Raw genomic sequence first — 23,233 nt, forward strand, 5'->3', positions numbered from 1 at the left:
AATAATGATGCGAACTTTTTTTGGGATGTCAGTTTACTGGGTGATCTTACATGATGTAATATAAAAATTGCCTCATAACACAACAATGTCAAAATCTTTGTCCTGATCTATTAAAAAAATGAGTCATGTATGAGCTGCTACTAATATGTGTGTCAAACTAATCTGTTTCTACAAAGGAAAATTACTGCTGTGCATACCATGATGACTTCATCCAAGGACATGTTTTTTTACTGCAATCTAGCCTCCAGTTATCTTCTGAGAAGAGCGGGTTACCTTACTTCACAAACTATGACTCCAAGTTTTTAATGAGAATTAAGAGGGAGGTTTGCTACCATCTGCTACCGTCTGCTAAGAGTTTCTTTGCTAATAACAAAGCCTCTCTTCATGACCATGAATTCTGCTGGACAGAATTACGCCATTTGTGATTGGTCCATAGGTACCATCTCACCCAGAAAGATGCCAATGTTGGACTGAAGAGAAAGAAGAAAAAGGGGAAGACCAGAAGACCTGTTGGTGGATAGATGGCTCTGAGAGAGAGAGAGAGACTGATTCCTAAACACCAGTGAACTGAATTCCTTGTAGTAAGCTAACAAGGTCAGTTCCGCAGCAACACTGAGGCCTTACACAAAAGACTGTGTAATCGGTATACAGAGTCAAGACCTTGAACTTTATTCCTGGACTGAGATAAGACTCACAGGGAAACTCTGCTAGAGTCTCAACGGTGGAATCTGATTCTTCATTCACTAAAAGTCTGCAATATGGACTGCAGGGTGAGATAACAGGATTTTCTACCTCCAGTCAAGGTTTAGTTAGTCTAGGCTTTTATCTGGAAAAGACTAGTTCATATCTGCATTTATTGTCCGTAGTGAATTACTAGCTGCTAAGTGTTTATTTTGCACAATTATTTGTTGTAATCTCTCATACAGTTATTTAGCTGATCAGATTTCTTTGTTTATTTATCTAGCTTGGTGATAATCTATATTTTTGGTAGTACAAGTTATTATTGTAATTTGTTTTGCATTTGCCAAATACGTTTTTATATTTATAATAAATAATATATTCCATTTGTGGCATTTTTTTCTTTCATTGGTACAGCTAGTTAGCAGACCTAAGAGCCAATTAGGTACTGTCATATCCCTGAGCAAATAAATCCAGAATAATTGCTTTTGTGTGATTATCTGATATAGAAGTACCTTACAAAGGGTATTTGAGAATACTTGGTCTACTATCATAACATAACATGAGAACATAAGAGTAGCCATATTGGATCAGGCCAATGGTCCATCTAGCCCAGTATCCTGTTTTACAAACAGTGGCCAAGCCAGGTCACAAGTACCTGGCAGAAACCCAAATTGTGGCAACACTCCATACTACAAATCCCAGGGCAAGCAGTTGCTTCCCATGTCCGGCTCAACAGTAGACTATGGACTTTTCCTCCAGGAATTTGTCCAAACCTTTTTTAAACCCAGATACGCTAACTGCTGTTTACTACCTCCTCCGTCAAAGAGTTCCAGAGCTTAATTATTCATTGAGTGAAAAAATATTTCCTCCTATTTGTTTTAAAAGTACTTTCATGTAACTTCCTCAAGTGTCCCCTAGTCTTTGTACTTTTGGAACAAGCAAAAAATTAATTTACTTCTACTCGTTCTACACCACTCAGGATTTTGTAGACCCCAATCCATTTCTCCACTCATCCGTCTCTTTTCCAAGCTGAAGAAACTTAACCTCTTTAGCCTTTCCTCACACGAGAGGAGTTCCATCCCCTTTATCATTTTAGTCGCTCTTCTTTGAACCTTTTGTAATTCTGCTAAATCATTTTTGAGATACAGTGACCAGAACTGAACGCAATACTCAAGATACAGATGCATCATGGAGCAATACAAGGGCATTATAGTATTTTAGGTCTTATTCACCATCCCTTTCGTAATAATTCCTAGCATCCTGCTTTTTTGGCCACCACCGCACACTGAGCAGAAGATTTCAGCATATTATCTACAATGACACCCATATCTTTTTCTTGAGCGCTGTCCCTCAAGGTGGACCCTAGCATCATAACTGTGATTTGGATTATTCTTTCCAATGTGCATTACCTTGCAATTGTCCACATTAAATTTCATCTGCCATTTGGATGTCCAGTCTTCCAATTTCCTAAGGTCTTCCTGCAATATTTCACAGTTTGCACGTGTTTTAACAACCTTGAATAGTTTTATATCATCTGCAAATCTGATCACCTCATTCATCATTCTGAGTTTCATATAATTTCTAAATATGTTAAATAGTACCAGTCCCAGTACAGATCCCTAAGGCACTCCACTATTCAACCTCTTCCACTGACCACGTAACCCTACCCTCTGGTGCCACAGATTTCTAGTGCTCATCTGAGTTAGTGAATGTTATAAATCACATACTCAAGGATCCAACTGGTTATATTGATTGTGATGTTATAAATAGTAGCTTACAACACTGATTCAAACCTGGCTGGTCACAGATGGATAACATCTTACAATTTAAGAAGAACAAAAATGGGGGGGGGGGGGGGGGGGGGGGGGTGCTGATAGGCTACCTGAAGGCCTGGAAAAGGACTGCTTACCATAAGCTATGTTGCTGGCTGGTTTTGATAATTTTTCTATATGTTGCCAAAATGATTAAAGAAAAAAATGTTGCCAATTCTTCTGTTGTCTCCATGTACCAAAGAAATAATTTGTGCTACATAATATTTACCCCTAATACTCAGGAACGGAAGGCTGAACTGAATCACAATAATCAGTGCTGGCACCTATTTTGGTACTGCCACTAAATATATGAGCACTGGCCACCTTCCAGAAGTTAACCAGGTAATGGGCAGAAAATCAGGGAGTGTTTCTGCTGAAAAGTTTAGAGCTTCCATCATGCCCCCCCTCAATGTCAGGTACCCCTCTAGAAGACCTTCTGAAGCCCCCTCCAAGATCAGCCCCCCTCATAAAGACAGGGGAGTGGGGGTGGCTTTGGGAATGGGGCTTTGGGACCAGGGCTGATGACTCTGTGTGTGTGTGGGGGGGGGGGGGTGTTCAGAGAGGGTTGATCACAGGTGGTCTTCAGGATGGTCTAATCTTAGGGGTCTTTGTGAGCTTATTTTAGAGGGTCTTCAAGAGGAGGGATGATCTTATGAGGGGGCTTCAAAATGGAACACCCCCCCAATATTCAGCCAACTACCCAGTTAGCTAAGTGGTTAAAGTTCACACAGCCTTTCTGCTGTCCTAACTTTATCGTTATCTGACAGGGTAGTGGGCTGAACACTGCCACCACAGATTGCCCTGGCACTAACCAGATATAGCCTCTCCCAGTTAAACTCCACAATATATCTACCCCTTAGTTTGCAACATTATTCCCCTGCAGCAGTAACAAAGATACTTCATAGAATTTCAGGCCCACAGAGCTGCAGAGAAACCTTTATCAACTACGTATGTACATTTAACAATGTTTCCCATGTCTTTTCATGCTGTTTTTAACCTGAAACCACATTAAATTGAGTCCTTGGTTGGATAGCAATTTGGCTAAAGGTGTCATCATTAAGTTAAAAAGGGTTGGTGAGAGCGGTGATCCTTGTGGTACTCCGCATTCAGGTTTCCATGGTGTTGATGTTTTTGACTTTGATATCACTTGATAGGTTCTTGCTGTTAAAAAGTCTTTGAACCATCTAAGTATGTTTTCTCCAATCCCGAAGTAGTCTAGGATATTCGAGAGTATTTGGTGGCTGACCATGTCGAACGCGCTGGACATGTCAAATTGTAGGAGAAGCACATTGTTTCCGGTTGCAATTAATTGTTTAAATTTGGTTATGAGAGTGGTTAGAACTGTTTCAGTGCTATGGTTGGATCGAAATCCTGACTGTGATTCATGTAGTATATTGAATTTGTTTAGGTAGTTGGTAAGTTGTTTGGTTACCATACTTTCCATTAATTTGACTACCAGGGGGATTGATGCTACTGGTTGATAGTTGGTTGTGTCATTTAATTTTTTCTTTAAGTCTTTGGGTATAGGGGTAAGTAGTATATATCCTTTGTCCTTGGGGAACAGTCCGTGTTGTAACATGTAGTTCATATGTGATGTAAGGTCTGTTATGAAGCATTGGGGGGTATGCCTTATTAGGTTGCTGAGACAAATATCCAGTTTGGAGTGGGTTTTGGAGAATTTATTGACTGCTTGGGTGATGGTTTCTTCGGATAACAGACCGAAGTTAATCCAGGTTCGATCTGCTGGGTGTTCACCGGGAGTTGGGTCCAGTCAGTCCATGAATTTTCATGATCAGTAGTATTGAGTGAAAATACTGCAAAGAAAATGTCCACTCAATGTGGAAACTTAAAAGGATCAAACCATTCTTCCAAGGAAATATTCCGTAGCCTGGTACAATCGATGGTGCTAAGCCATCTAGATTACTGCAATGCCATTTGTGCCGGATGCAAAGAACAAGTCATTAAGAAGTTTCAAACTGCTCAAAACACAGCAGCCAGACTCATATTTTGGAAAATGAAATATGAAAGTGCCAGGCCCCTAAGAGAAAAACTACACTGGCTCCCATTAAAAGAACGAATTGCGTTCAAAGTTTGCACTCTGGTCCACAAAATCGTTCACGGGGAAGCTCCGACCTATATGGCAGACCTCATTGGCTTGCCTACTAGGAACGCAAAAAGATCAGCACGCACATTCCTCAACCTCCACTACCCCAGCTGTAAAGGACTAAAATATAAATCCACATATGCATCCAGCTTCTCCTACATATGCACGCAACTATGGAACGCATTACCGAAGGCCATAAAAACAATGCGCGGCCGTCTTCCCGCCCGAACCGGCTCGTGTTCGTCAGTCCCATATGTAGCAAGACAAAGACAAGGGAAGACACAACTCCAAAGGGGAGGCGGGCGGGTTTGTGAGAACAATCAGCCTGCTGTCCTCGGAGAATACCTTCTACAGGTATGTAGCATTCGCTTTCTCCGAGGACAAGCAGGCTGCTTGTTCTCACTGATGGGGTATCCCTAGCCCCCAGGCTCACTCAAAACAACAAACATGATCAATTGGGCCTCGCAACGGCGAGGACATAACTGAGATTGACCTAACAATTTATCCAACTAACTGAGAGTGTTGCCTGGAACAGACTAAACATGGGCCTAGGGGGGTGGAGTTGGATTCTAAACCCCGAACAGATTCTGAAGCACTGACTGTCGCGTCGGGTATCCTGCTGCAGGCAGTAATGAGATGTGAATGTGTGGACAGATGACCACGTCGCCGGCGCCTCACTCGACGGTACCGGTGGCGCAAGCACCCCCGGTACCGGAGGGGAAGGGCGCAACAACTCTCCCAGGATCTCTGGGAGAAGGGCCCGGAGACTCTCGTGCAGAGCGGCTGTGGAGAAAGACATGGAAGCCGATGCAGGCGTCGAGGTCAGAGTCTGTTCCGGGCGTGGAGGCTGTTCCGGGCTGTCCAAGGTGGAGCGCATCGCCACCTCCTGAACAGAGGGTGAGCGGTCCTCTCGGTTCCGATGCCTACTGGGTGCCGACTCCCTCGGCGACCCAGAGCTCTTGGTACCGATGCGGGAAGGGGACTGGTGTCGATGCTTCTTTGATTTTTTCAGACGAAGCATGTCACCGGAGCTTCCCGGTACCGACGAGGAGGACGTAGAATCCAGCCGTCTGTTCCTCGGGGCCGAGGCCGAAGAAGGTCGCTCTCGGGGGGGGCTGTACCGCAGGAGCCCTCAGGGTAGGGGGAGACCCACCCGAAGGCTCACCGCCACCAGCAGGGGAATGGACAGCCGTCACCTGCACTCCAGTCGAAGCACCACCGTCCGACGACATCAGCAACAGAGGAGGTCCCAATACCACCGACGCCGACGACGCAGCCTTCTGATGTCTCGGTACCAACGATGCAGAGGGTCGATACCTCGATGCAGTCGATACAGTCGATGCCGAGGTCGAAGGTCTTGATGCTGCCGCCGTCGATGCACTCGATGACTCCAGTGCTGTTGTCGACGAAGAGCCCGAGAACAACACGTTCCACTGGGCCAATCTCGCACCTGAGTCCTCTTTTGTAAAAGAGCACAAAGGACTACAGGCCTGCGGGCGGTGCCCAGCCCCAGACACTGAAGACACGAAACGTGTCTATCAGTGAGCGAGATTACCCGGGCGCACTGGGTGCACTTCTTGAAGCTGCTGGGAGACTTCGATGACATGGGCGTAAAAATCACGCCGGCGAAATCAAAATTCGTATTGGCAACGAAGGGCACCAAAAATAAAGGAGAGAGAAAAACCCGTACCGAGGCCCAAAAAAAGGCCTACCCCGAAAGCGAAAGGAAACTTACGTCGGGGAAACAAACTGGACACACGGGAAGGGACAAGACCGAGATCTTGTTTTTTTTTTTTTTTTTGAAAAATCGCGAAGACGCGCGAGGGTCAACTTTGAGGGGTGCGAAATGGCGCAAAACACGACCGTCCCGAGCGCGGACAAAAGAAGACTTACGAACACGAGCCGGTTCGGGCGGGAAGACGGCCGCACATGCGCGGTGCGCATGGACGCGCGAGGACTAGCAAAGGACTTTGCTAGTGAAGTTTCCGATTGGAGGGGCTGCCGTGGACGTCACCCATCAGTGAGAACAAGCAGCCTGCTTGTCCTCGGAGAATACGCAATACCACTCTATTTCTTATGTTGAAAATGATCTCTCTATAGTCGATGACCTAACTTATGTTACATTTCGCTCTATCACACAGAAACCTCTATGCAATACCATAATGTATTCTTCTTTACCATGTATGTAAGCACCTTAATGCAATACCATTTGTAATTCTGTACCTGATAATGGCGATCGCCATCATGGCATAATGTAAGCCACATTGAGCCTGCAAATAGGTGGGAAAATGTGGGATACAGATGCTACAAATAAATAAATAAATAAATAAATAAATAGCTCATAATTTCATTTTTTCCTATGTCGACAGTGCACATGCGTCAGAAAGAGTATGCAGTCTTTCATAAAGAGAGCACACTCTTTCCCAATGGAGTGCACACTATTCTTGTATGTGTGCACTATCAGGAAAGAGTGCACACGTTTTGCAGAGAGGGCACACTCCAGGAAGAGCGCATACTCTTTGGAAAACAGTGTGTACAAGCGCGCCCTATTGAAAAAGAATATGCACTGTTCACAATGAGTGCACACCATTTACAACATTTCCCCATAACAAAACGAAAGAAAGAAAGAAAGAAAGAACTAAGCAAATGAAACTAACAAAACAAAACTATGGTATTGCACATCCCTATAACCTGCATATTACTCATCACGTACTCCTCCCGGATGGAAAATTGCTCTACTACACAGCATGGAACATTCCCATTGTAGGATTCCTCAGGAAGCCTCACATCCTTCTCAGCTTCTAATTACATCCTTGTGTTACATCCTCCCCTTTCACCTGTTACTCGTTTCTGCTGAATTTATAACTTATTCCATTCACAGATATGGAGGGGCATTTTCAATGTGATGTCTTAAGTCCGAATTTGGACTTTTTGCCAAAAAATCTCAATAAAACATCTAGCTCACAGCCATAATCAAAACAGAAAAACGTTTAATGTTCTGGTTCGATTATGGCTTTGAGATAGATGTTTTCTGGCTGAACATGTCCTTCTATAAATACCATTTTAGAAAAAAAAGGCGTCTCAGGTATAAATGTAGAAAAACAAGCCATAGGGACGTCTGTCTGGCAGCATTCCCAGTGAACAGGCCACAAAGCCATCCCAGCAGTGCAGAAGAGCAGCCTAGTAGTCAGTGCAGGGGACTTCACATAAAGGGTCCCAAGTACAGATCCCACCTAAACCCTTCATATTGTATGATGAGCCCTCCAGGAACAAAGAAAACCTACTGTAAAGATACACTGCTACAATAGCCCCTAGGCTTATATACTTAGGTATAGGAGGTTTTTCAATATTCCAGCAGGGTTCACATATTAGTTTTGAAATGAAAGAGTTAAAGTGGGAATTGAACCTGGATCCCGCTGTTCACTGTCCACTGCACTGACTACTAGGCTACTCCATCCACTTGCTTGCTGCTTTCTTAAGAATAATATCTGGAGCTGTCATACAGCCTGGTTTCTACTGTCACTGTCATATCTTTAGGGGGTGCGAGGGGGTCAGTGACCACAGGGGGGATTAAGGGGGGGTCATACCTTCATCTCTCCAGTGGTCAGCTGGTCAGTCAGAGCACCTTTTTCAGACTTAGTTATGACTGAAATAGGTCTAGATAAAAACGTACTTCATTTCTGCCCTACACCTTTTTTTCTGTTCCATTATTTAGGAAAAAACATCCAGATTGTAAGCCTGCTCAAGTCCCACCCAAAACACATCTCCACATTGCCCCCTTGCTATTTGGATGCATTCAGTGAAAAACATCCCAATTCTGCCTTTTTGAAAATTGCCATTTAGACATTTTAGTTGGAAAAAAGTCCATTTGCCGCTTTGTGCCACTTTTGAGACGTTTTTCTTTTTTGAAAATGAGTGCCGTGGAGGGGCATAATCGAGGTGATCTATTTTGGCGGCGGTGCTACAGGTGGCCGGAACCGTATTATCGAAAAAGATGGCCGGCCCTCTTTTTTTTTTCGATAATACGGTTTAGCCTGTCCAAATGCCAGACTTCACCGGGTTTGAGATGGCTGGTCTTGTTTTTCAGCGATAATGGAAAAAAATGCCAGCCATCTCCAACCTGGCGATATCCAAGGCATTTGGTCGTGGGAGAAGCCAGCATTCGTAGTGCACTGGCCCCCCTCGCATGCCAGGACACCAAGTGGGCACCCTAAGGGTCAGTGTGGTGGACTTCAGAAAACTCTCCCACATGCATAGCTCCCTTACTTTGGGTACTGAGCCCCCCAACCCCTCCAAAACCCACTACCCACAAATGTACACCACTACCGTAGCTCTTAGGGGTGAAGGGGGCAACTACATGTGGGTAGAGTGGGTTGTGGAGGGCTCCCATTTACCAGCACAAGTGTTACAGGTAGGGGGGGATGGGCCTGGGTCCACCTGCCTTAAGTGCACTGCGGTACCCGCTAAAAGTGCTCCAGGGACCTGCATACACACAGGCCTCTAGGATTTGTTGCTGCTGTACACCAGTTGACACCTGAAGACTAATCTCTTTGAAAAAGTCCTTTATTTTAATAAGCACGTTTACTCACAGTTAACTGCAGATCAGAGGTTGTGCCCCACTGGCAAAGAGTCTCCCTGGTACTAAGAGGAACCCGAATTATAGCTACGTCTTGCAAGGTTCCGCGTTAGGAGTTACGGATCAAGAAAGGGATCTGGGTGTCGTCGTCGATGATACGCTGAAACCTTCTGCTCAGTGTGCTGCTGCGGCTAGGAAAGCGAATAGAATGTTGGGTGTTATTAAGAAGGGTATGGAGTCCAGGTGTGCGGATGTTATAATGCCGTTGTATCGCTCCATGGTGCGACCGCACCTGGAGTATTGTGTTCAGTACTGGTCTCCGTATCTCAAAAAAGATATAGTAGAATTGGAAAAGGTACAGCGAAGGGCGACGAAAATGATAGTGGGGATGGGACGACTTTCCTATGAAGAGAGGCTGAGAAGGCTAGGGCTTTTCAGCTTGGAGAAGAGACGGCTGAGGGGAGATATGATAGAAGTGTATAAAATAATGAGTGGAATGGATCGGGTGGATGTGAAGCGACTGTTCACGCTATCCAAAATACTAGGACTAGAGGGCATGAGTTGAAGCTACAGTGTGGTAAATTTAAAACGAATCGGAGAAAATTTTTCTTCACCCAACGTGTAATTAGACTCTGGAATTCATTGCCGGAGAACGTGGTACGGGCGGTTAGCTTGACGGAGTTTAAAAAGGGGTTAGATAGATTCCTAAAGGACAAGTCCATAGACCGCTATTAAATGGACTGGAAAAATTCCTCATTTTTAGGTACAACTTGTCTGGAATGTTTTTACGTTTGGGGAGCGTGCCAGGTGCCCTTGACCTGGATTGGCCACTGTCGGTGACAGGATGCTGGGCTAGATGGACCTTTGGTCTTTCCCAGTATGGCACTACTTATGTACTTATGTACTTATGTACTTAGCATTTCTATAGCGCTGCCAGGGTTATGCAGCGCTGTACAAGTTTAACATGGGGAAGGACCGTCCCTGCTCAAAAGAGCTTACAATCTAAAGGTTACAAACTATGTAGTCAGTGTAGGTATCATGAGTGGGGAAGGTGGTTATGCGCCAAAAGCAAGGGAGAAGAGATGGGCTTTGAGTAAGGACTTGAAGATGGGCAGGGAGGGCGCATGACATATGGGCTCGGGAAGGCTGTTCCAGGCATATGGTGATGCGAGGCAGAAGGGGCGGAGTCTGGAGTTAGCAGTGGTGGAGAAGGGTACAGATAGGAGTGATTTGTCCTGAGAGCGGAGGTTACGGGTGGGAACATACGGGGAGAGGAGTGTAGAGAGGTACTGGGGGGCTGCAGATTGAGTGCATTTGAAGGTTAAAAGGAGAAGCTTGAACTGTATACGGGAGCGGATCGGGAGCCAGTGAAGTGACTTGAGGAGAGGGGTGATATGAGAGTATCGGTTCACGCAGTAGATAAGACGTGCGGCAGAATTTTGGACAGATTAAAGGGGGGGATAGATGGTTAAGCGGGAGGCCAGTGAGAAGAAGGTTGCAATAGTCAAGACGAGAGGTGACGAGCGAGTGGACGAGGGTTCGGGTGGTCTGTTCAGAGAGGAATGGGCGAATTTTGCTAATATTATAGAGGAAGAAGCGACAGGTCTTAGCTGTCTGCTGGATATGGGCAGAGAAGGAGAGGGAGGAGTCGAAGATGACTCCGAGTTTGCGGGCTGAAGCGACGGGGAGGATGAGGGCATTGTCAACAGAGACGGAAAGTGGGGGAAGAGGAGAAGAGGTTTTGGGTGGAAAGACAAGGAGCTCAGTCTTTGCCATGTTCAGTTTCAGATGCCGGTTGGACATCCAGGCAGCGATGTCTGAAAGGCAGGCCGAAACTTTGGCCTGGGTTTCGACCGTGATGTTGGGAGTGGAGAGATAAAGCTGGGTGTCATCAGCATAGAGATGGTACTGGAAACCATGTAATGAGATCAGCGAGCCCAGGGAAGAGGTGTAGATTGAGAAAAGAAGCGGTCCAAGGACAGAACCTTGAGGAACCCCAACAGAGAGCGGGATGGGGGTGGAAGAAGAGCCATTAGAATATACTCTGAAGGTGCGTTGGGAAAGATATGAAGAAAACCAGGAGAGGATGGAGCCTTGGAACCCGAATGAGGACAGTGTGTCAAGAAGTAAATTATGATTGACAGTGTCAAAGGCGGCAGATAGGTCGAGGAGGATGAGGATGGAATAGTGACCTTTGGATTTGGCAAGGAACAAGTCATTACAGACTTTAGAGAGTGCTGTTTCTGTCGAGTGTAGTGGGCGAAAGCCGGATTGGAGCGGATCGAGGACAGCCTGAGAGGAGAGGAAATCGAGGCAGCGGCTGTGGACAGCGCGTTCAAGTAATTTGGAGAGGAAGGGTAAAAGAGAGATGGGACGGTAGTTGGAGGGACAGGTGGGGTCTAGTGATGGTTTTTTGAGAAGTGGTGTGACTACAGCGTGCTTGAAGGTGTCAGGGACAGTAGCAGTGGAGAGAGAGAGGTTGAGGATGTGACAGATTGAGGGGTTGACTGTAGGAGAGATGTTGTTAAGCAGATTGGTGGGAATGGGATCAGAGGAACAGGTGGTGCACTTAGAGGAAGAGAGAAGGCGAGCAGTTTCCTCTTCGGTGATCTCAGGGAAGGAGGAGAAGGAGGAGGAGGCCAGGCTAGGTTGGTTGGGGGAGTGGGTTAAGAAGTCACAGGGAGGAGAAGGCTTGGAAGTGAATTCAAGGTTTATCTTCTGCACCTTATCGTGGAAGTAGTCAGCTAGTGTTTGAGGAGAGAGTGAGGGGGGGGGGTGGGAGCGGAGGGCACTTTAAGTAGGGAGTTGAGGGTGGCGAAGAGGCGACGAGGGTTGGAGCCAAGAGAATTAGTTAATTGAGAATAATATTCCTGTTTGGCAAGGAATAGGGAGGACTGGAAGGAGGATAGCATGAATTTGTAATGGGTGAAGTCTGACAGGGTGCGAGATTTCCTCCAGAGTCGTTCAGCAGATTGGGTGCAGGAGCGAAGGTAACGGATGCAAGGGGTTAACCAGGGCTGAGGATTAGTGCGCTTAGTGGGTCGAGAGACAGATAGTGCTAGGGTATCCAGAGCAGTGGAGAGAATTTCATTGTAGGCAGAGACAGCCGTGTCGACAGATTCGGAAGACGAGATGGAAGGGAAGAGATTGGAGATGTGAGAGGATAGGGTAGGGGGGTCGACGGCCTGGAGATTCCTGAAGGCAGTGGCTATAGTTGGGCAAGGTTGAGGGGGAGGGTGATGAAGTGTGAGGGTGATTAGGTGATGATCTGAGATAGGAAGGACTGAGGTGCAGAAATTGGAAGGTGAGCAGGAAGAGAAGAGAACGAGGTCGAGACAATGGCCATTACGGTGAGTAGGGGTGGTAGAGCATAGTTGGAGGTTAAAGGTGGATGTCAGAGTGAGGAATTTAGAAGCGTAGGAGTTGGATGGGTCGTCAACGTGAATATTAAAATCACCAAGAATGAGGGATGGAGATGAGGGATCAAGAAAGACGGTGAGCCAAGCATCGAAGTCAGTAAGGAAGGAAGAGAGGGGCTTATCAGGGGGGCGGTAGATGACTGCAACTCTGAGTGGTGTCGGGTAGAATAGCCGGATGGCATGAGTTTCGAAGGATGAGAAGCAGTGAGACTGTGGCAGGGGGAGGGGTTGGAAACTACAAGAGGGTGAGAGAAGAACCCAACGCCTCCACCACGTGCATCTGGGCGGGGAGTGTGGGAGAAAAGATATCCTCCATGGCATAGGGCTGCGATTGAGGCAGTGTCGTTAGGGGTTATCCAAGTTTCAGTTAAAGCGAGCAGTTGAAGGGAACGGGAGATGAACAAATCGTGGGTGAAGGAGAGTTTGTTGCATACTGAGTGGGCATTCCATAGGGCACACGAGAAGGGGAGGGAAGCGGGGGGGAGAAGGGGAATAGAGATGAGATTGGAGGCATTCTGGGATCGGTTACATGGATATGGATATGGAGAGGAGAGGTGGGGGGGGACCTGGATTGGGATTGATGTCATCTGCGGAAAGTAGGAGAAGGAGTAAAAGAGTGCGGAGGAGGGTGAGGGAGGAGGGTCGACGAAGATGACGAAGACGGGATGTGTTAAGGAGGAATGGGGATGGGTTAATGGTGGGGAGGAAGTGTAGAAGGTTGAGAGCTAGGAATGACGAGGGGGGCAGGAGAGCTGGGGAGGTGGTGGGGGTGGGGGGAGGTAGGGTAGGGGAGTAATGAGCAGGACGGGAGGGGACAAGTGTGGGCAGTGAGTTCCTGAGGTAGACAGTGGAAGGGGAGGGGGGAAGAGGTTAGGAAGGGACAGGGCGATGAAGAGAATGTGTATAGGGACCATATATAGGGGCTAAGGTGGATGCGGGTCGATGTGAAGTGGCTAAGGTGATAGGAGTAGAGGAGGAAGGCTAGGACAGGGACAGCAGGCAGCAGCTAAGGCATAGGGAGTGATGGTGTTTAAAGGAATCCTAGCCAAAAAGCACCTGGAGACTCTGTGCACTTGGAGCGAGGGCCCTGGGAAGCTCGGGGTGGACCTGGAGTCACCCTGGATACAACTGTGAGGAAATGCAGAAGGGCTGCAAGTCCTCCACAGCACCTGGTGGGAGTGCTGGGCACCTAGAGCGGAGGCCCTGGGTGGATCGGAGTGGACCTGGGTGTCACCCCGGAGAAAACTGTAAGGATATGCAGATGAGCTGCAAGTCCTCCACAGCACCTGAAAGGCAGCCGGTGGTAGAGCTGGGCACCTCTCAGCTGAGGAAAGGCTTACCAGGGGTTAGGCCGAAGCCAGCATTCCTCCCCTGAGGGTCGCCTGATCCTGGTACTGAGATTAGCAGTAGGTCAGAGCTGGCACAATGCCCTCTTTCAGCAACATTCAAGGTAATAACTAAGTTCTCTAACGTGGGTAACACATGAAAGGGATCTAAAAGTGGCTGACAAAAATGGCCACTACCTCATGGACTACCGGAAACAAAACTGGACACACTCTGACCCAGTTAGCAGGGGAAAAAGCACCATGGGAGTACAGCCCACTACCCTACACCCACCACAATGCATTGCTGATGTGACTCTGCAGTGCACCTAACAGAAAAGGTGTCACACTCACCCGAGAGCCACATCACAACCAGGGAAAGGCTGTCAGAGGATAGAACATATTCTGCTGTCATGGAGGTGGGTACGGCATTTGAGGCTAGCATACAGGCTGGCAAAAAAGGTTTTTAGTTTTATTGTTTTAGTGTGGGAGGGGGTTGGTGACCACTGGGGGAGTACGGGGAGGTCATCCCCGATTCCTTCCGGTGGTCATCTGGTCAGTTAGGGCACCTTTTTGAGGCTTGGTCGTGAAAATAAAAGGACCAAGTAAACCCAGCGAAATACTGCTGAATTCCGCTTTTTTCCCCATTATCCGCGAAAGCCGGCCATCTGGTAGCCACGCCTATGCCCGCCCATGTCTCGCCTTCGCTTCGCCGCTGACACGCCCCCTTAAACCTTTGCCAGCGAGGCAACGGGAAAGCGGCAATGCTGTCAAAAAAGCCACTTTCGATTATACCGATTTGGCCGCTTTTGTGAGATCGCCGGCCATCTCCCGATTTATGTTGGAAGATGGCCGGCGATCACTTTCGAAAATGAGCTGGATAGTCTCCAGCAAGTTGACTCATTAATGCTACAACATAAGCAGCAGGTGCTGATGAATGCATATTTGATGAGACAGATTTATTTGAACAAACCACATTGTTCTAGTTGTATATGATTTCTATAAAATAAAAACTTCAGTTAGATGATGCAAATGGGAGTTGAAGGCTTGTGGCTGCAACATGCCTTTCTTCCCATAATATTTGAAAGGAGATTATGGAAATATATATTTTAACACTGTATATAAAGCGAATGCTACATACCTGTAGAAGGTATTCTCCGAGGACAGCAGGCTGATTGTTCTCACTGATGGGTGACGTCCACGGCAGCCCCTCCAATCGGAAACTTCACTAGCAAAGTCCTTTGCTAGTCCTCGCGCGCCCGCGCGCACCGCGCATGCGCGGCCGTCTTCCCGCCCGAAACCGGCTCGAGCCGGCCAGTCCAGTATGTAGCAAGACAATACACTTCAAGGGAAGACACAACTCCAAAGGGGAGGCGGGCGGGTTTGTGAGAACAATCAGCCTGCTGTCCTCGGAGAATACCTTCTACAGGTATGTAGCATTCGCTTTCTCCGAGGACAAGCAGGCTGCTTGTTCTCACTGATGGGGTATCCCTAGCCCCCAGGCTCACTCAAAACAACAACCATGGTCAATTGGGCCTCGCAACGGCGAGGACATAACTGAGATTGACCTAAAAAATTTACCAACTAACTGAGAGTGTAGCCTGGAACAGAACAAACAGGGCCCTCGGGGGGTGGAGTTGGATCCTAAAGCCCAAACAGGTTCTGAAGAACTGACTGCCCGAACCGACTGTCGCGTCGGGTATCCTGCTGCAGGCAGTAATGAGATGTGAATGTGTGGACAGATGACCACGTCGCAGCTTTGCAAATTTCTTCAATGGAGGCTGACTTCAAGTGGGCTACCGACGCAGCCATGGCTCGAACATTATGAGCCGTGACATGACCCTCAAGAGCCAGCCCCGCCTGGGCGTAAGTGAAGGAAATGCAATCTGCTAGCCAATTGGATATGGTGCGTTTTCCTACAGCCACTCCCCTCCTATTGGGATCAAAAGAAACAAACAATTGGGCGGACTGTCTGTGGGGCTGTGTCCGCTCCAGATAGAAGGCCAATGCTCTCTTACAGTCCAATGTGTGCAGCTGACGCTCAGCAGGGCAGGAATGAGGACGGGGAAAGAATGTTGGCAAGACAATTGACTGGTTCAGATGGAACTCCGACACGACCTTTGGCAGAAACTTAGGGTGAGTGCGGAGGACTACTCTGTTGTGATGAAATTTGGTGTAAGGGGCCTGGGCTACCAGGGCCTGAAGCTCACTGACTCTACGAGCCGAAGTAACTGCCACCAAGAAAATGACCTTCCAGGTCAAGTACTTCGGATGGCAGGAATTCAGTGGCTCAAAAGGAGGTTTCATCAGCTGGGTGAGAACGACATTGAGATCCCATGACACTGTAGGAGGCTTGACAGGGGGCTTTGACAAAAGCAAACCTCTCATGAAGCGAACAACTAAAGGCTGTCCTGAGATCGGCTTACCTTCCACACGGTAATGGTATGCACTAATCGCACTAAGGTGAACCCTTACGGAGTTGGTCTTGAGACCAGACTCAGACAAGTGCAGAAGGTAATCAAGCAGGGTCTGTGTAGGACAAGAGCGAGGATCTAAGGCCTTGCTGTCACACCAGACGGCAAACCTCCTCCAATGGAAGAAGTAACTCCTCTTAGTGGAATCTTTCCTGGAAGCAAGCAAGATGCGGGAGACACCCTCTGACAGACCCAAAGAGGCAAAGTCTACGCCCTCAACATCCAGGCCGTAAGAGCCAGCGACTGGAGGTTGGGATGCAGAAGCGCCCCTTCGTCCTGTGTGATGAGGGTCGGAAAACACTCCAATCTCCATGGTTCTTCGGAGGACAACTCCAGAAGAAGAGGGAACCAGATCTGACGCGGCCAAAAGGGAGCAATCAGAATCATGGTGCCTCGGTCTTGCTTGAGTTTCAACAAAGTCTTCCCCACCAGAGGGATGGGAGGATAAGCATACAGCAGGCCCTCCCCCCAATCCAGGAGGAAGGCATCCGATGCCAGTCTGCCGTGGGCCTGAAGCCTGGAACAGAACTGAGGGACTTTGTGGTTCACTCGAGATGCGAAGAGATCTACCAAGGGGGTGCCCCACGCTTGGAAGACCTGACGCACCACTCGGGAGTTGAGCGACCACTCGTGAGGTTGCATAATCCTGCTCAACCTGTCGGCCAGACTGTTGTTTACGCCTGCCAGATATGTGGCTTGGAGCACCATGCCTTGACGGCGAGCCCAGAGCCACATGCTGACGGCTTCCTGACACAGGGGGCGAGATCCGGTGCCCCCCTGCTTGTTGACATAGTACATGGCAACCTGGTTGTCTGTCTGAATTTGGATAATTTGGTGGGACAGCCGATCTCTGAAAGCCTTCAGAGCGTTCCAGATCGCTCGTAACTCCAGAAGATTGATCTGCAGATCGCGTTCCTGGAGGGACCAGCTTCCTTGGGTGTGGAGCCCATCGACATGAGCTCCCCATCCCAGGAGGGACGCATCCGTGGTCAGCACTTTTTGTGGCTGAGGAATTTGGAAGGGACGTCCCAGAGTCAAATTGGAGCAAATCGTCCACCAATACAGGGAGTCGAGAAAACTTGTGGACAGGTGGATCACGTCCTCTAGACCTCCTGCGGCCTGATACCACTGAGAGGCCAGGGTCCATTGAGCAGATCTCATGTGAAGGCGGGCCATGGGAGTCACATGAACTGTGGAGGCCATGTGGCCCAGCAATCTCAACATCTGCCGAGCTGTGATCTGCTGGGACGCTCGCACCCGCGAGACGAGGGACAACAAGTTGTTGGCTCTCGTCTCTGGGAGATAGGCGCGAGCCGTCCGAGAATCCAGCAGAGCTCCTATGAATTCGAGTCTCTGCGCTGGGAGAAGGTGGGACTTTGGATAATTTATCACAAACCCCAGTAGTTCCAGTAGGCGAATAGTCATCCGCATGGACTGCAGGGCTCCTGCCTCTGATGTGTTCTTTACCAGCCAATCGTCGAGATATGGGAACACGTGCACTCCCAGCCTGCGGAGTGCCGCTGCTACCACAGCTAGGCACTTTGTGAACACCCTGGGCGCAGAGGCGAGCCCAAAGGGTAGCACACAGTACTGGAAGTGGCGTGTGCCCACCTGAAATCGCAGATACTGTCTGTGAGCTGGCAGTATCGGGATGTGTGTGTAGGCATCCTTCAAGTCCAGAGAGCATAGCCAATCGTTTTGCTGAATCATGAGGAGAAGGGTGCCCAGGGAAAGCATCCTGAACTTTTCTTTTTCGAGATATTTGTTCAGGGCCCTTAGGTCTAGGATGGGACGCATCCCCCCTGTTTTCTTTTCCACAAGGAAGTACCTGGAATAGAATCCCAGCCCTTCTTGCCCGGATGGCACGGGCTCGACTGCATTGGCGCTGAGAAGGGCAGAGAGTTCCTCTGCAAGTACCTGCTTGTGTTGGAAGCTGTAAGACTGAGCTCCCGGTGGACAATTTGGAGGTTTTGATGTCAAATTGAGGGTGTATCCCTGCCGGACTATTTGCAGAACCCACTGATCGGAGGTTATGAGAGGCCACCTTTGGTGAAAAGCTTTCAACCTCCCTCCGACTGGCAGGTCGCCCGGCACGGACACTTGGATGTCGGCTATGCTCTGCTGGAGCCAGTCAAAAGCTCGCCCCTTGCTTTTGCTGGGGAGCCGCGGGGCCTTGCTGAGTCGCACGCTGCTGACGAGAGCGAGCGCGCTGGGGCTTAGCCTGGGCCGCAGGCTGTCGGGAAGGAGGATTGTACCTACGCTTGCCAGAAGAGTAGGGAACAGTCTTCCTTCCCCCGAAAAATCGTCTACCTGTAGAGGTAGAGGCTGAAGGCTGCCAGCGGGCGAATTTGTCGAATGCGGTGTCCCGCTGGTGGAGAGACTCTACCACCTGTTCAACTTTTTCGCCAAAAATATTGTCCGCACGGCAAGGCGAGTCCGCAATCCGCTGCTGGAGTCTATTCTCCAGGTCGGCAGCACGCAGCCATGAGAGCCTGCGCATCACCACACCTTGAGCAGCGGCCCTGGACGCAACATCAAAAGTGTCATAAACTCCTCTGGCCAGGAATTTTCTGCACGCCTTCAGCTGCCTGACCACCTCCTGAAAAGGCTTGGCTTGCTCGGGGGGAAGAGCATCAACCAAGCCCGCCAACTGCCGCACATTGTTCCGCATGTGTATGCTCGTGTAGAGCTGGTAAGACTGGATCTTGGACACGAGCATAGAGGAATGGTAGGCCTTCCTCCCAAAGGAGTCTAAGGTTCTAGCGTCCTTGCCCGGGGGCGCCGAAGCATGTTCCCTAGAACTCTTAGCCTTCTTTAGGGCCAAATCCACAACTCCAGAGTCATGAGGCAACTGAGTGCGCATCAGCTCTGGGTCCCCATGGATCCGGTACTGGGACTCGATCTTCTTGGGAATGTGGGGATTAGTTAAGGGTTTTGTCCAGTTCGCAAGCAATGTCTTTTTTAGGACATGGTGCAAGGGAACAGTGGACGCTTCCTTAGGTGGAGAAGGATAGTCCAGGAGCTCAAACATTTCAGCCCTGGGCTCGTCCTCCACAACCACCGGGAAGGGGATGGCCGTAGACATCTCCCGGACAAAGGAAGCGAAAGACAGGCTCTCAGGAGGAGAAAGCTGCCTTTCAGGAGAGGGAGTGGGATCAGACGGAAGACCCTCAGACTCCTCGTCAGAGAAATATCTGGGGTCTTCCTCTTCCTCCCACGAGGCCTCACCCTCGGTGTCAGACACAAGTTCCCGAACCTGTGTCTGCAACCTCGCCCTGCTCGACTCAGTGGAACCACGTCCACGACGGGGGCGTCGAGAGGAAGACTCCCTCGCCCGCATCGGCGAAGCTCCCTCCGCCGACGTAGTCGGGGAGCCCTCCTGGGAGGTGGCCGCGGTCGGCACCGCACGCGGTACCGACGTCGGGGACCTCAACCTGGGCGATGGGCCAGCCGGCGCCACGCTCGACGGTACCGGAGGCGCAAGCACCGCCGGTACCGGAGGGGTAGGGCGCAACAGCTCTCCCAGAATCTCTGGGAGAACGGCCCGGAGGCTCTCGTTCAGAGTGGCTGCAGAAAAAGGCTGAGAGGTCGATGCAGGCGTCGACGTCAGAACCTGTTCCGGGCGAGGAGGCTGTTCCGGGCTGTCCAGAGTGGAGCGCATCGACACCTCTTGAACAGAGGGTGAGCGGTCCTCTCGGTGCCGATGCCTGCTGGGTGCCGAATCCCTCGGCGACCCAGAGCTCTCGGTGCCGACACGGGGAGGAGACCGGTGTCGATGCTTCTTCGATTTCTTCCGAAGCATGTCACCGGAGCTCCCCGGCACCGACGAGGAGGACGTAGAATCCATCCGTCGCTTCCTCGGGGCCGAGACCGAAGAGGGTCGATCTCGGGGGGGCTGTACCGCAGGAGCCCTCAGGGTAGGAGGAGACCCACCCGAGGGCTCACCGCCACCAGCAGGGGAATGGACAGCCCTCACCTGCACTCCACTCGATGCACCACCGTCCGACGACATCAGGAGACGAGGTCCCGGTACCACCGACGTCGATGCAGCTATCCGATGTCTCGGCGCCGATGCAGAGGCCCGATGCCTCGATGCACTCGATGCAAGGGCGGCCGAGGAAGATGGTCTGGACGCTGACGACGTCGATGCACTCGAAGATCCCGGTGCCGATGCCGACGAAGAGCCCGAGAACAACACGTTCCACTGGGCTAGTCTCGCTACCTGAGTCCGCCTTTGAAGCAGGGAACACAGACTGCAGTTCTGAGGGCGGTGCTCAGCCCCCAGACACTGAAGACACGACGAGTGTCGATCAGTGAGCGAGATAACCCGGGCGCACTGGGTGCACTTCTTGAAGCCGCTGGAAGGCTTCGATGTCATGGGCGGAAAAATCACGCCGGCGAAATCAAAAGCCGAAATGGCGAAAATTGAAGCACCAAAATTTAGAGGGAGAAAAATCTCGACCGAGGCCGAAAGAGGCCTACCCCGACGACGAAAGAAAACTTATCGGGGCAAAAAGCTGGAAGTACGGGGAGGATTGACACGAAACCCGGGGAGGGTTTCCGGAGCACTTCCCGCACTAGAAGAAAGCTTTTCCGAAGAAAAAACACGCTCAAAAAAACTTTGGACGCGCGAGGTCGACTTTCCGGGGCTCGACACGGCGAAAAAACGACCGTACCGAGTGCGGACAAAAGAAGACTGGCCGGCTCGAGCCGGTTTCGGGCGGGAAGACGGCCGCGCATGCACGGTGCGCGCGGGCGCGCGAGGACTAGCAAAGGACTTTGCTAGTGAAGTTTCCGATTGGAGGGGCTGCCGTGGACGTCACCCATCAGTGAGAACAAGCAGCCTGCTTGTCCTCGGAGAAAATTTCACCACACATATCGGGAACACAGATCTCAAGTCAAATATCACTAGTTACATAGTGCCATTTATTACCTTGAAATTATGGCTGACCCCCATCTCCAAAGAGTGTGAGCACTCTATAAAGTTGTTTTGAGAGAGGTAGATCTGTGCCATTAAAAGATGCACATTGGCAGAAGTTGGATCCAATTCTACACAACGTTGCAGTGTTCCATGTGCACCTTCTAAATCTCCTACAAAATAATTAACTTTAAGTTAACATCTGTTGAAATACTAGCCACTACATAGTAATATTTAGAAACATGAATAGTAATACAGATTGTATACATCTCTGTCTCATGTGTTTAAAAGGTATGTGGTAATGTGAACGAGGGCGGGCCAGGAGCCAGGACAAACCGAAGCCACACAGTGGGTTAAGATGAACAAAAATAACATTTATTTAAGTGTCAGGTAAGGGAGGAATGAAAACACAAAGTAGCCCTTTCATGCCTTCTGCTCAGTGTGCTGCTGCGTCTAAGAAAGCAAATAGAATGTTAGGTATTATTAGGAAAGGAATGGAAAACAAAAATGAGGATGTTATAATGCCTTTGTATCGCTCCATGGTGCAACCGCACCTCAAATATTGTGTTCAATTCTGGTCGCCGCATCTCAAAAAAGATATAGTGGAATTAGAAAAGGTGCAGAGAAAGGCGACAAAAATGATAAAGGGGATGGGACGACTTCCCTATGAGGAAAGGCTAAAGCGGCTAGGGCTCTTCAGCTTGGAAAAAATACAGCTGAGGGGAGATATGATAGAGGTCTATAAAATAATGAGTGGCGTTGAACGGGTAAATGTGAAGTGTCTGTTCACGCTTTCCAAAAATACTAGGACTAGGGGGCATGCGATGAAGCTACAATATAGTAAATTTAAAACAAATCGGAGAAAAGGTTTCTTCACTCAACGTGTAATTAAACTCTAGAATTCGTTGACAGAGAATGTGGTAAAGGCGGTTAGCTTAGCGGACTTAAAAAAAGGTTTGGACGGCTTCCTAAAGGAAAAGTCCATAGACCGTTATTAAATGGACTTGGGGAAAAGCCACTATTTCTGGGATAAGCAGTATAAAATGTTTTGTACATTTTTGGGATCTTGCCGGGTATTTGTGACCTGGATTGGCCACTGTTGGAAACAGGATGCTGGGCTCGATGGACCTTTGGTCTTTCCCAGTATGGCAATACTTATGTACGTATGCAAGAGTGTCCCAATCCCCAATTGCTAAGCCCCCTCCCCCCCTCCACTGAGTTCTTGAGTTTGTGGTAGCAACAATAAATAGAATGTTTATGTTTAAGTGTATTAATATTTGATGTACCACCTTATCTGATACACAGGCCAAAGCAGTTTACAGTTTACATTTTTTAAAATAGAAGAAAAAGAATGCTAGCTTAAAAAATAGGAAACGTTTCTGACACAGAGACACAAGGACATTTAAAAACAATAAAAGGGAAGAGGGGCCCCTAAAATTAAAGAGTCAGCATATTCAAGTACCTGCAACACTATCTATCACCCACTGGTTACAAAATGCCAAATCAAAATAATACATTTTAAGAAAAGATTTCAACTTTTTGAGAGATGGTTCATTTCAGAGGGAAGGTTGTAAGCTGTTCCACACTTTTGGGCCAAGAAAGAAAAAAGACTGAATTCCTAGTGGATTCACAGTGTGTTTGTCTAAGAGCTAGGAGTCCCCAATTGTATGGGTTTTCCTAAAGAAAGTTCCAGAAAAAGAGAGAACCAGACCTGCATTGGCAATATAGGGCAATGAGAATCATGGTTTCAGGAGAGTTCTTGCTATGAGGGAGTACCCATACTTAAGATCCTCTTACCCAATCCAGGAAGAAGGCTAGTTGGTTGCATGTCTCTATCCCCAAAAAGAACTCAGGTAGCTTCTTGTACTGAGGAGTGATAATAAGATCTATTGGAGTGCTCCATTCTCAAAATATCATTTGATCCACAT

General features: G+C 48.9%; 1 protein-coding gene across 1 annotated transcript in view; it reads right to left on the reverse strand.

The window, feature by feature from the left end:
* Nucleotides 1-23,233, reverse strand: part of TTC21A (tetratricopeptide repeat domain 21A) — a 294,579-nt gene that overhangs the window by 147,817 nt on the left and 123,529 nt on the right. The window contains 1 exon segment of the mRNA XM_030198073.1: nucleotides 21,321-21,478. Within this exon segment, the coding sequence (XP_030053933.1) occupies nucleotides 21,321-21,478 (158 nt within the window).

This window comes from Microcaecilia unicolor, chromosome 1 (genome assembly GCF_901765095.1).
Source record: "Microcaecilia unicolor chromosome 1, aMicUni1.1, whole genome shotgun sequence".
Classification (NCBI taxonomy): Eukaryota; Metazoa; Chordata; class Amphibia; order Gymnophiona; family Siphonopidae; genus Microcaecilia; species Microcaecilia unicolor.